Source organism: Acanthisitta chloris, unplaced genomic scaffold (assembly GCF_000695815.1).
Source record: "Acanthisitta chloris isolate BGI_N310 unplaced genomic scaffold, ASM69581v1 scaffold24702, whole genome shotgun sequence".
Taxonomy (NCBI): domain Eukaryota; kingdom Metazoa; phylum Chordata; class Aves; order Passeriformes; family Acanthisittidae; genus Acanthisitta; species Acanthisitta chloris.
In genome coordinates this window covers 27,181-40,465 of record NW_008662518.1, presented here as the reverse complement: position 1 = coordinate 40,465, position 13,285 = coordinate 27,181, and the positions used below count along the sequence as shown (strand labels likewise).

At 43.2% G+C, this 13,285-nt stretch overlaps 1 protein-coding gene across 1 annotated transcript in view; it reads right to left on the bottom strand.

Annotated features, from left to right (window-relative positions):
* Positions 1–3,815: 3,815 nt before the first annotated feature.
* Positions 3,816–13,285, bottom strand: part of ISM1 (isthmin 1, angiogenesis inhibitor) — a 15,656-nt gene continuing 6,186 nt past the window's right edge. The window contains exons 2-5 of the mRNA XM_009070635.1: positions 11,502–11,769; positions 8,335–8,478; positions 6,152–6,241; positions 3,816–4,481 (exon numbers count right to left, since the gene is read on the bottom strand). Of these exons, the coding sequence (XP_009068883.1) occupies positions 3,964–4,481; positions 6,152–6,241; positions 8,335–8,478; positions 11,502–11,769 (1,020 nt within the window). The 3' untranslated portion in view covers positions 3,816–3,963. The remainder of the gene's footprint in view (positions 4,482–6,151; positions 6,242–8,334; positions 8,479–11,501; positions 11,770–13,285) is intronic.

Here is a 13,285-nt window from a genome sequence, read left to right as displayed (position 1 = left end):
TCCTCCCTCCTCAGCACACTGGGTTCTGTGCGTCTGGAGGGAAGGGATGTGGCTGTATTGGTGCCTGTGCAGGTGCATGCAGTGAGCCTAAAGAAACCTGAGCTTATCCATATCCATTTTGCAGGCTTCCTCTTCTGGATGAAAAAGATCCTTGCCATGCCACTGCTCCTCATGTGGTGTCTGATGGTTGTGTGAGTGACTATGGGACCTGCAGAGTTCTGTCAGGAGCATCCTCTTGCTGCACGGCTTGCAACACACACTGCAGTCCCCTGTCATGAGGCAGCAGGTTCTTCAACAGAGACAGGTAACTTTCCCTCTTTTCTGCCTTCAACTGACCTGATCCCATTCAGCTGAAAGTGTCAGGTGCATCAGTGACTCATTGCACCCAGCCCTACAACCCCAACCCCAACACTGTATCTGGAGCATGCAGAGCCCTACGAGCTCACCAGCATTTTTCCAAAGAATGCCTTGTGTTGACAGTGCTAACCAGTATGCACAGCAGGGGTGGGGGAAATGCAGCTGGTAACTAATGCAGGGCTGTGGGGATTCGTGGATGTGTGTATGGTTCTGGTTTTCGCTATATTGTCCTGGAACCCATATGCATCACTGCGGGTTATGTTAGTGGAATTTTGCTGCTCAGCAGCTGTCCAGGCAATGTGAAGCCAGGCCCATTCAGCCTTTTACCATCAAAGGTATGATTCAATCCATTTATGGCTGCCTGGGGCACTGCTCCACACATCTCTCACAGCAGCTGTGCCAGCTTAAGGCGTTCCCACCAATTTGACTCTAAAGCTGTGCTGTAATCTGTATCTTTTGATTAATCAGGGGTTAAAAAGAACTTGAGATGACTTGACTGGTTCCTTGTTTCAGTTTCCCTGTTCAGTTCTGTTTGTTTCAGTCCCCCTTGTGTCCTAGGTTGAGTGGACCAATATGCCCATTCTGTGGTAACTTAAAAACATAGCAACAGCTTTTCCTAACCACTGACCTGTGCCTGGGAATATAAGCCACAAACTCTTCCTTAGGTCTTGTTCTAATATTTATATCTGTGTATTTAAAAGACTGAGCCAAGTTTGAGCATGGTAAACTCCAGCACCTTGCTAAGGTCTACTACACAAAGTCATTCCAGGTACAGTTTTGGTCATTGGAAAGGAGATACAGAAAACAGAAAAGAAGAAAAGCAGCCAAGCCCTGAATGGATCATAATTTATTATAAAATAGGACAGACTTTGTTTTTAATAAAGACTATTGCTCAAGACTGCACAAGTGCAGATCCTCTTGATCTGTGCTCCAGGACTCATCCTGTGAAATACCTGGTAGGTCCTATCAGACGTTATTAGGTTCCCTCAGACTTTCCAGCCTTGGCAAATTATGAGTGGTAACACTTTAAACTTTGTGCGTCATTTCATTTATTAGAATAATTTTTCTTCTTCCCCAACACTTTAATGTGTTATGTTCTGTATTAATAGTGTAGTAGCATTTCTCAATAGCACCATAATTTACTAATCCACAAATTGCAGGAATGTGTTTTATATTTTCAGAATTGTGACTGCTCTCTCATCTCCTTCCCAGAGAAACCTGTGTTCCCTCAGGCTTCTAAGTGAAGTAAGCAGCAGAGCTTTCTCCCCCATGTTGCAGAAAATACCTGTCTTCTCTACGAAGTGACTGGTCCTGGAGTTCCTTGTGCCTTTCATCCATCTGCTGTCAATTTAAATGTCTCTGCTAGCAGTGGTGCCTTCTTATGACCTTGCAAGAATTTCCAGAACCTGGTTTCTATAAAAATTAAGGGACGGTCCCCATGTTTACCCTCTTGCTCAACTAACCATGTTTTGTTACTACCAGCTTGTGCTAGAATATATCCATGTCTTCCCCACCTCCGACTCAAGGCTGCATCTGGGAAGCTCCAATGACTTGGCCAAGATTTCCAGCTGCCGAGGTTACCTCAGCGGACCAGTTGCTGCTGCAGATGTGCAGCAGCTTTGCCTGGACTGCTGTGTTTCTGAGACCTGGAGCACAAGCACAGTGCTGAGGCTCTGCAGCCTGTCAGACTAGGTCTGGCAGATCCGGGAGAGCCTCTGCAGCATGTGTACCACGTGCTTGGTCAGAGCAGGAGTCCAAGGACTGGGCTGCTTTTGAATCCCATAGCTTATGCTACCTGAGCAGACCAACACAAGCTTTACCCTGCCCAGACTTGGTGGAGTTAGTGTGCCTGTGTTAATGGTGGGGACACCACATACATGTCTGCCCATGAGGTCGCAATCAACAAAACCTAAAAGGCCAACAGAGCCAGAGAAAAGATCTACAGTATCTCATAGAATCCTAGAATGGTTTGGGTTGGAAGGAACCTTACAGATCATGTGTGTCTCTATATAGCAGAGGGAGTTGTCTTTTGTGTGTCTTGAATATTTCAGCTAACACTGACTGCAGTGCCAATCGGCTTTACCACTGTGTGAAGTTCCACATGCAGTGCACATATGTGTGTCAGACCACATAAGTCCAAAATAGGCATTTTTCTAGTAACATTAATCCTTCAGTTTTCCAAATGAAGACACTGACTTGCAGCAAGGCAGTCTTTTGCAGGATGGAACTGCAAGTATTTATTTACCCATGGTGTAATTTTTATCTTTCATATGAATGCAGGTGTGAGCTACTTAATGACAGGATTATGTATGTAAACTTGTACTTTATAAAAATTTGGAAGTAAAACCCTTGCCTAACAACAGTTGTGTTCTTGGCAATCAAGTTCCATTACAGAAGCCTTTCATGTTAGAGACATATTCCACATGCGAGTTATTGTTACAATTCAATAAATACTTTACAAAAATAATGCTAGCTTTTTAAAAAAATTAAGACATTTAAACTCACCAATAGTTCCTCACAGAGAATAGCTTCTTCTGTAGGACACTGTGCACTCAGCATAAGAAAAACAGGGGAAAAGGACTGGTTGTATGCATTATCTCAGGGAACTTATACATGTAGATTCCACTTTCCCTGTTCTGTTAAAAAAATAAATGTCTTTCTTTTTTTTAAACACTCTTCTAACACATAAAGAGTGTTCAAATCTGCTTGTTTCTTTCTTTAAAAAAAAAAAGCTGGGAAGTATGAGGGTTTTTTTGGCCCCCTTTGACAGGGTTTCCTTCTCTGGCCTCATTACTCCAAAGACTTAAACCATGCTCAGTTAACAGGTAGCTGCCCTGAAGATCTTCTCCTCAGCATAAGACATAAGCCCTGACAGGTGTAGCTCCATATCTGAGATGTCTTCAGGAGTGGCTGTTTGTAACTCTTGCAGAACCACTGCACTGGGACTTCTTCTGGCCTGGAGGAAACAAGCTACATCTTCCTGCACACCTACCCCAGATGGACTGCAAAGACCTGAGCTAGAAAGTAACAGGAAGAATTCTGAGAAAAAAAGTGCTAGGAGTTCTCTATATTCACTTTAGACTATAGCCCTTCCAAAAAAATCCTTTTCCCTTCTTAGATATGACTAGTCATGAAATCAATTATAGAGAAAATTGATGTTGTAGGTGCATTAATCTTGTAAACCATTCCCATATGGAAGTGTACATTCTTCAGTCCTATTGTTTATAACAACTTTTAAATATGTGCCTCCTCAGCTGGGACCTTGGGCCTGATGCTGATGGCAGCTGCCACCTAACCCCCCATTATGTGACAGTTGGGAAATAAAATGAAATGCACATTATTACATGAATGTTATTGCAGTATAAAATCCTTCCAGGACAAGATTTATGTATGTCTGTATGTAAAAATAGGTGTGTGTGAGATAGAGAGATATGTTTTTATAAATTACACACACTATGAAAAATACTTATGTATTATATTACAACTATATACATTCATGAGAAAGAAACTGACCAGCTCCTGTCAAGGAGCCAATGCAGCAGCCATCACCAGTTCTTTGGCATCCAGGAAACGAATGCTATTTTGTGTCCGAGGAGGAAAATCTTCTCAGTATTCCCTTGCTTCTTGAAATTGCTTGTAGTAGTCTTCATCTGACGGGTTTTCTGTACACTTCTGGCCATTGTTGGGCGGTCGGGCTTCATTGTAGCGGCTCCAGTCACCTTTGCATATGATCCAAGGCAGAATGTCCACTTTGTAATGGAGTTCTGCTGAGAATTCAATGCTGATCAGGTTTGGTGTACCTGCCCCTTTCCCTCTGGTGATGAGTTGCATGTTATCATCATAGCAGCAGTGCTGTGCTGCCAGCGTTGTGCTTTCTAAAGAGAGCATGGAGCGGATGCAGTACCGGGCAGTGGGCTTATAGATCTCCAGTTTTTCCTTTGGACCACTTGCATCTTTCCAGCGGAAGTTTTTCCTCTTAAGCCGATCATAGATTTCAGCAGTGCTGTAAGCAACTTCTCTGGGGTAGGAGCATGGGCAGCTGGGAAGATCATTGACCACTTTGTGCATATATTTCTTCAAGAACTCGCTCTTGCAGCTCATCCATCTTTCACAGCTATCAGTATCTGTTTAAGGGCAGGAAATGGAAACTTAAGATACATTATGCAGCATCCCAGTTCCTGTGATCAGTGATAACAAATGAGTAAGGTGTAACTGTTCCAGACCAGTGGTTTGCTTAAGAAAGAAAGGGCAGTCACAGTTTGCCACCCTGCAATGTGTTAATGTGCTGCCTTGTCACATAAAGAAATCACGTGTGTGACTGGCTTTAGGGCCTCAGGCAGTGCTAGTCTGAGTTACACTTTAGCACCAGCCCAGTAAGAATCTGTGACATTTCTTCTACCTGGCAAATTCTAATTGAGCTGCTGATATCCCCATGCAGCACAAGAGACACTGTTGTGGGTTTAGAAGCAACAGAAAGAGGGAAATCACAGTGATTTGGTGCCAGTCTCCAGTTGGAACCCCTACTCAGGACACACTCACCGGTAAGAACAGCAGAGTGAGAAGTTGAAGGATTAAGTTTCTCCTGATGCTAGAGATTCCAGGAGGGCAAGCAAGGTCTGGATTACTTCTACTGGAGTCGTTTTAACCCCTAATTCAGTCTTTCTCTTAACTAACAAATACTATTTTCTGTTTGATCTCCACTTTCCTTAAGAGGTGTTTCAAGCATCTGTATTTCAAACATGGAGACTGACAGCTGGCAAATGCAGCCAAAAGTGATTGAGATTCTAAAAGGGCATATGTGACATAACATCAGAGTGGCTGCACATTAGGAGGATTTAATGGCACCAGGGCCATGATGTATAGCTGGGATTAAAGAGATTTACAGACCGGTAGCATATTTAATACTGGCACTTTATTATTTTGCAAGTCTTGATAGAATCCAGTTAAATGTCTCCTACCTAAAACATTATTTAAGGTGTCTGTATTGTGCTATGTGCCTTCAAAAAAACCCTCTACATCTTGCTCCACGGTTACTTAACAGGACTCTGCAGCAGAGTAACTAACTGGGATCTAAAACTCTTACGGCAAACATTCTTGGAAAATATTTACTTAGTCATCTGTGTCCTGTTTTTCTATCTCCTTAAAGAGTCCCGTCCTGGCTGTCATTAACTATTGTGCTCCATCACCATAGGAGGGAGGTGCTGGATTACATTATTTGTTCAATTAGTCCAGCACCCAGTGTCTTGGAGTGGCCACACTATGGATTCATTGGAGGGATGAAATCAGAACATTACAGAGGTTGGACTGAATTTTAGATAGATCAGAATCAAGCCATGCCCTATAAAATTGCCTTGGCTAGCCCCACTGCAGCACACACAGCTATAAAAACTGTGCATGCTCATAAAAGCCGCTGTTTTTTTGGGTTTTTATTAATGTGACAGCTGTATCTAAAATGCTTTTATAGTGTCTTCCATCCAAGGGTATTTCAGCAAAATGCTAAAGAGTGTTTGATTTTTTTCCCCCCTCCATTAGTGTGGAGCCTTACAGCTCTTTCCAAAATAAGGATAGAGAATACTAATTTTATAATGAAACAAGCACAGAAATTTTCTGAGACTTAAGAGGAGAAAGATTCTATGACCAAAGCAAGCTATGGCTCAGATCGTAAATGTAAGCAAGATAATAAATGGGCATTATTACTGACATTTTTAATGGTAAATTCAATATCTTTGTCCCACAGGACCAGGAAAAATCTAAACCTCTTATCTATTACTGAAAGTTTGACTGGGTTGCTTACCAACTTCAAACAGTTTGGTAGCGTTGAAGTCTTCACTCCCTGCTAGTAAACTCACTTCTGTGGCAGCTGTCCGGAAGGTATCTTCAATCCCTAAGACAAACACATGTTAGTGGTACTGGTGTTTTCCTATTAAAACACAATGGAATCAGCTGCCTCCCTGCCATCCCCTCCCTCCCCAGCTTGGCAAAGTGCTTTTGTTTGGTGGAGAAGCAATCTGAAACTGCTGCTGGAGGGAATGTTCCTTCAAAAGTATGACCAGGGAATCTGTGGTGTTAGGAAGGTAGAACAGAGTGATATGCCTGAAGACAGGTGAATACGTTAATCTCCATATGTGGGCAACCATTTTTCAGGAATTACAAGGAAGAATGATGCTGCTATAAGAAGATTGGCACTTGTTGGTGTTTCCCAGTGCTAGAGAGTTGAAGGGTGTGAGTAGGCGAGAGTTAAGTAACTTCTCCAGTCAATTCCATCCCCACCACTTATAGCTATCAGATATAATATCAGGATATTGCCAGGATATTCCAGAAACCTCCAGGTTAAGTGTTTGCTGTCAGCAGAGTCACAGAGATTGCCAGAAAATGTATTAATTGATCTTGCCAAAGTAAACATCCTTTCGTTGCTGCTTTAGTTCAGCCTATTGACCAGACTAATGTTTCTGTGTCACATAGCCTTAAAGCAAATATCTCCTCAAAGCATTTGAACAGATTTGGGTTCTTTTTTCCTCTCCATTGAATTAATGACCTCCAAAGAGAGCAGAAAGATCTTTAATATGTGATAACTCTATAGTTAATAATGAAGTGTGTTCACCATCCTTCTTGCCAATGAACTTTCTCCTGATCTCCTGAACTGGGGTATAATAGTGGCTTGCAAAGCTTCAAAAGAGCCTCAGGCCACTTTTCAATAAAATTATCATAGGGTTTTGTCTTAACTCCAGCACTAGATGCAAAATAATAGATACCCAAGAACCCATTACAAGGCAGTAATTCACTGCTGGAATTATAAACAGCAGAAGCTGAGCTTTGCCCTTGTAATTTTAAAAATGTCAGCACAGCCTCAAAGAGTGAATATATTTTGCTTGCTGATCGTTGGAGGTCTGTTATATGACATAATATATTCTTTCAAGTTTGCCACTGTTTGATGCTAGCTGGTAATAAATACTGGAGGATATAACTGGGGGCTACATGCTTTCTTCAGGAATTAACCCCTTATTATTGAGGTTTTAGGATGTATGAGCACATCCAGGAACAATTTTCTTCTGAGCTGCCTAGCAGCCATTGCTTTGCAATGGAGGCATGCATCTACCTGTGAGTGAGAAACTTTTCTCCAGCTCTCTCACCAAGGCTCCCAAAGTCTCTCTAGCACTGCCGACATTTCACTTCCCATTAAAAGAAGCCTGACCTCCAGTTTAAGAATTTCTGCCTCTCTGAGTCATTAAGTAAACTCAGTGTAATGCATACCACCACGGCTTGTGTTTTCACTTCTCTCCAATCTTGGGAAGTAATGAACTTGCACCTATCCCATGCATTGTGGCAGCTACTGCACGACAAATTGGTCTAAATCCAAACACACAGCAGAATTTAAAGAACATCATGGGAAAGTTTTCCATAGCAGCTTTAAACTTTTATGATGTAGGTTTAAGTGCTCAGCCCTGCTTTTCTGTGTGGTGCTAAGGACACTTTAAATGTCAATGCCTGTGGACGGGTAGGATCTAAGGTAAGGCTCCTTGGCTGTATTTTCTGAATATATTAAAGCCAAAACTATCAATTCTTTCATCCTTGTTCACCACACAGTCATGCCCATTGGCACAGCAAAACAGGAGCTCGCTGAGGTAACAGTCAGCACAGCTGGTCTGAAATTCTAAAATGACTACAAATTTGTTTCAAGAGAGTAGATTGTACCCTTCGGAATACAAAGCGTATGTGCACAAAAATGACTGCTGTGACATAAAACCCCCCATGTACTTGCCTTTTAAGTCCCAGGGGATAGTGGACTGCATCTAGCAGCATGTGGTTACTATGAAAGAACCTGCCATTTCATAAATGGCATTGAAATTCAGTATGTTTTTTCCCACTGGAACTCCTACCAAGCCAGAGAACGAACAGGCCCTGGGCTCTGTGTACAGGAGGGCTCTCCCTGCCTCTCCCCACTCCCCCTGGCAAAAGTTCATGTGACCATGTCCACACCTGGGCAGTTGGGCCTGTCGCAGGTCCGTGACTCGGTGGCTGTGCAGGCATAGCCGCAGGACCTCGTCCTCTTCTGATTGCCACTGCCACAGGTGACGCTGCAAAGGGACCACGGGCTCCAGTCACCCTCACCGTCAATATAGTCTGTGTAAGAACAAAGATGAGGAAGGAAATGAAGAAACGAAACTCCTACTACCCAAAACACTACCGTGCAGTGTTTTTTATTAAGAAGGCAAAACAAGAATGGAATCCAGATGTCTCTACCTGAAGCTTGGGCAGAATGCCAGGCGCGAGCCTGCTGTTTAAATGGTTTTCACACTTGGTGCTCCTCAGGGAAATGCACGCAACATTATTTGAAAAAATATTTCCTTTCTCTTTTGACCTTCTGGCAGCTGAGAATCCTCAGCTGCAAAGCTGGGTCATGAACTAACAGTGCACATCTATTCACATAATTTCCCTGCATATAGGAATATGTTTGCTGACCACAGACTGATCAGGCACAGGATAAATTAAGTTTCCTTTTTTTGTCTTTTCAGAACACACAGCGATAGCACAACAACACTCACTCAAGTACTTTTAGGCACAATGTGTGTTGGAAGGCTGAGGGTCATATGTGAAAATGGCAATTTTGGGTTTTTTCAGTCCCTTAAGCAGGGGATTAGAGATATTTCAGGAATACTGCTATGAACACAGGGAAGAGTATATGCATCTTACACCCAGAACAACATGCAATTTGTAGTGTTTCATGTGGCTTATTAAATAACATAAAATCTGACTGTTTACTAGCAGTGACCTTCTGAAAATGAACCATGACTTTATTCTCTTCTGGTAGACAGCCAAAGGCACAGGACACCATGTCTGTACCACTATGGCTTGGCACTGCTCTAAGCATCTAAGCCCCTCAGAACCAGTCTCTCTTTGCTGCATTAACTGTTGCACATCACACCTTGTGAAGGCCACCAAACAGAGCCCATGAACCCATCCCCAGTTTCTTGCCTTCCCACTGGCCCCTCCAGCTGGGGAGACATTTGGCTTAATGATTCTCTCTGCAACCTACAGGACATATTTAACTACCCTGTGATCATAACTTGCAGCTGTAGCTCCTCTGGGTTACACCAGCACTGGTAGCAAAGCTAAACCTGGTTTAGTGGCTTTGAGCCAAACGTGTTCTATAGTTACAGGTAAGAGTACCTAAGGTACAGGCAAGACCCAGGGACAAATCCCTGCCTGGCCAGGCCTCTGTGCTACGCACGATTGCCGCTCGCCGCCGTGGCCATGCTGTCTGTGAGCTTCCTGAGCTGGTTAGTAGAGCACGTAACTTGATTTGTACCATATGTAATGACTGACGACAACTCTGTGGGGTGCTATTAAACATTTATTGCCAGGAGTATGGAAAGGTTATATATCTCACTTGTAGCAAGCTGCCTAAGACAGGAGTTCCTCGTGGCAGGGACCTTATGTGTGCCTCCTTTTCTTAGACTGCCAGTTGGGAAGTCACCACACTGCAATCAGGTGTCCATGGTGTGATGTGGGCTAACATCAGTATGCAAAGACCTGTAATTCTGGGACTTGCCAACAGGCAGGCATGATAGCAGTCTGAAGAGGACATCGCAGAAAAATGCGATCTGCTGTCTCTCCCTGGCCCTGTTCTCTTTCTTAGTTCTTTTCCAACTCTGAGTTTGTTCTCCACGTGGCTGGAGAGGAAGAGGACAGGTGAGCAGGTGCAAAGCCTGTCAAAGGGCCCAGCCTGGGAGGCCCAGGAAGGGCAAATAAAGCCATGCAGTGATTTTTGGCAGGAGCAGGAGGGAGGTAGAGTCATGAAAGGTGTGAACAGGCCAATGGGTACAACTAGCATCAAAGCCCCACACAGTCAGGAGCTGCTGCTACATCCACCTGGACAAGGCCAATGGCACACAACATTGTAGGTTAGTCAGCAGGCCAGGAGTTGTTTCCAATTAGTAGGATGCTCTGGTGTGCAGCAGGATCATTTTTAGACCTACCTACATGCAGTCTACACTGCACTATGAAACACACTATTAAATAAACCATGTTAGATTTGCAGCTGGAGCTCAACCTGTTCTTCCTATTTTTATATTTGTAATTCTTCTTGTTTTTTTCTACCACAACTATTTGTGAAAGCAATTTTATTTTACTTAAATGAATAACTACCTAAGAGGTGAATTCTTGGCAACAAATCCTGCCCACAAATAAATGTAGGTGCAAAAAGAAGTGATAGACTTTAATCTAATGGCCACAAAATTTAATACATATGTATGTGTTTAAATACAGCATTCCACATAACGTCTCTCAGTTGTTAAGGCTCTAGGACTTAAAAGTTAACCAAAACATGGAAAAAAATAAGACTGAATCAGTGTGTAACAACCACTTTGCAATACCTAGGGAACACAACAGAAGTGCCAGGATAAAAGTACTATGGTTTTGAAACCTTGTTCTGACTAAAAGTTGTCTGTATTTACATAGAACTTAAATCCAAGGGGCTCTGAGCTTCCTGTGAGCACAGTTCAGCTCACCTCCCTTGAGTCATTCCTGTGTGGATAGCTACAGCCCATCAGAGCAGTGAAGAGCTGTAGCTCCTCTCTGTTTCTAGTTTCTGCAACTGTTTCATACAACAAGCTGAAAACAATTGTTTTCGCCGTGACACATCTGGAAGAGAATTACACACGCAAATACACAATGTTCCTGCTGCATATGCCACTCCCCACACATGCACCAACATAATTCATCTTATTTGTGCGTCCACCAAATACTACCACGTTTTAGATCTTGCTTATTTATCCAATAGTTGTATTTTGGTTCCCAAAGCACCGCACAATTCTAAATTTGTACTTATCCTCACTCTAAAAATAAATATGAAACCTTATTTCCTTTGCTTTTAAAAACAGCACACTTTGGACTAAAAAAAGGCCCTCTTATGGGATAGCTGGTATGATTTTCAAGATTATAGACTTACTAGTGGAATGCAGCTACCACAGTACAGCTTGTGCATCTGCACAGATTTGTATTTAAAAACTGATGAGCAAAAGCCACATGATGAAAAATTCTATTTAGCTTGGCCTGCCCTCAGCAATGCCTCACCATTCTCATTTCCCCCAACCTCATTTTTACAATCCCAAGATGCCCATACGAGGCCTGGAACGCAAACTTACCATACTCTGGCTGCTCCTTGGACTCAAATGTCCGGTGACTGGGTGCATGACTGTCCCACCCACCAAGAGGGTTGAGGAAGTTGCTGTCCTCAGTAGTGCTATCATACTTGTAGTCCTGGTCACCACTGCTCATGCGAGTCAAGGTGGAGGACCTCTGCCACCAGTTCCTCCAGTCAGGTGATGGGACTGGCCAGCTAGGCTTGCTGCTCTCCTTCTGCAGATCCTTGTCTGTCTCGGTGTCGGGGCCATCTACCACTTCAATGGTAACCTATGGGATTCAAAATAGACCAGCCTGCCTGTCAGTACCTCCTCCTAGTCAGTGGGAAACTTTCTATACAGTGAAGACAAATGACTGGTGCTGCCTTGCAAAGGGGCTGTGTAATACTGTCGGGTTCGCGTGTTGCAAACCAGATGCGGATTACTGAGCCCAGAGATATGCAGCGGCTGAGTGATTCCTTCTGCTACCTCTGCTGAATCAAACCTTGGAACAAAGGCTAGGAAAAATCCTGCACAAAATAATAACCCATGCCGTGCCTAAAACCTTTGCAGCAGAATTTTCTGCCCTATGGGGAGAAGATGTTTAAAGTCAAACATACATGACCAGGAAAAAGAAGACCAAATCTGTACTCTAATTATGCTGAGGCTGATTTTGAGGCAAGCATGAAGCACACCAGTGTGCAGAGCCCAATCCAAGGACTCGGATTGACTCGAGACAGAGCTAGTAAGCCTATGAGTGCAAATGTGAAGCTGCAGAGTCTGGGGTATCTCTGAGTTTGTATCCACCTTGCCCTCTGGCAGCAACACAGTCCACCTCTTTGCACTGCCCTCCCTGCCACAGCACCTTGTTTCCATTACACAACAGTGTGGGCTGTCACCACTACGTGAGACCACGCTCCGCAGAAATGATGAGAGCCAGCAGCTCTTTCAACCATTGCTGACTAGGTCACTTGTGCTAAGCCCTCTGAAGTAGGTCCTTTTTCCATGCTGGAAAGTATAATGACCTGTTATGGTCAACCTGTATATGTTTTCTACAGAAGCCCAGAGCCAAAATTCAGAGTTTGCTGCCCAGTTCCCTCACAGACACGATGAATGTAAATATCATTCTGCATAGGAACAACCTTTGATTCCTCCTTTTCTGTGCTGAGCAATGTGTAATTATGAAACTCTTGGATAAATACTGTGCATGCATATAGGTGGCCATTTAGGTAGAAGCAGGGACTAGCCATCAGCAACCTTGGCTCTGTGAGTCCTGCAAGCATAGCCTGGCCACAGATAAACCATAAAATGCTCTGATGTTCCATGTTAATATGGTTCAGTAATTACATCGGACTGGCTAAACAACCAGAAGTGACTATCAGATATACCTATAATATATTATAGGTATGGAGGCATTCTCAATGTTTTACAGAGATACAAAACAGTCTTTTAAGATGGTCCTCCATGAAAATCAGAAAAAACAGAATAATGTGCTATTTCGCTAAAAGTAATTTACATGGCTCTGTGGATATGCATTGTGGATAAAAAGTTAGTTTTATGTAAGTGTTATGAGTAAAATCACAAGACACACAAAATGGGGAGAAGGAAAAGATCACAGCTACCTGTGATCCACAGAGGAGTGTGGCATATGAAGCAGAGCAGAACTGCTGCCATAGCTTCATAGCTGCAGACACAGACAATGCCCACACATCCTTTCTTTGGAGAAGGGAGATTTTGAACCTATTTCTTGCTTTGCATTTGACCATAAACCAAGCCATCGAAGTGAAACAACTTTGAAGCTACTATGA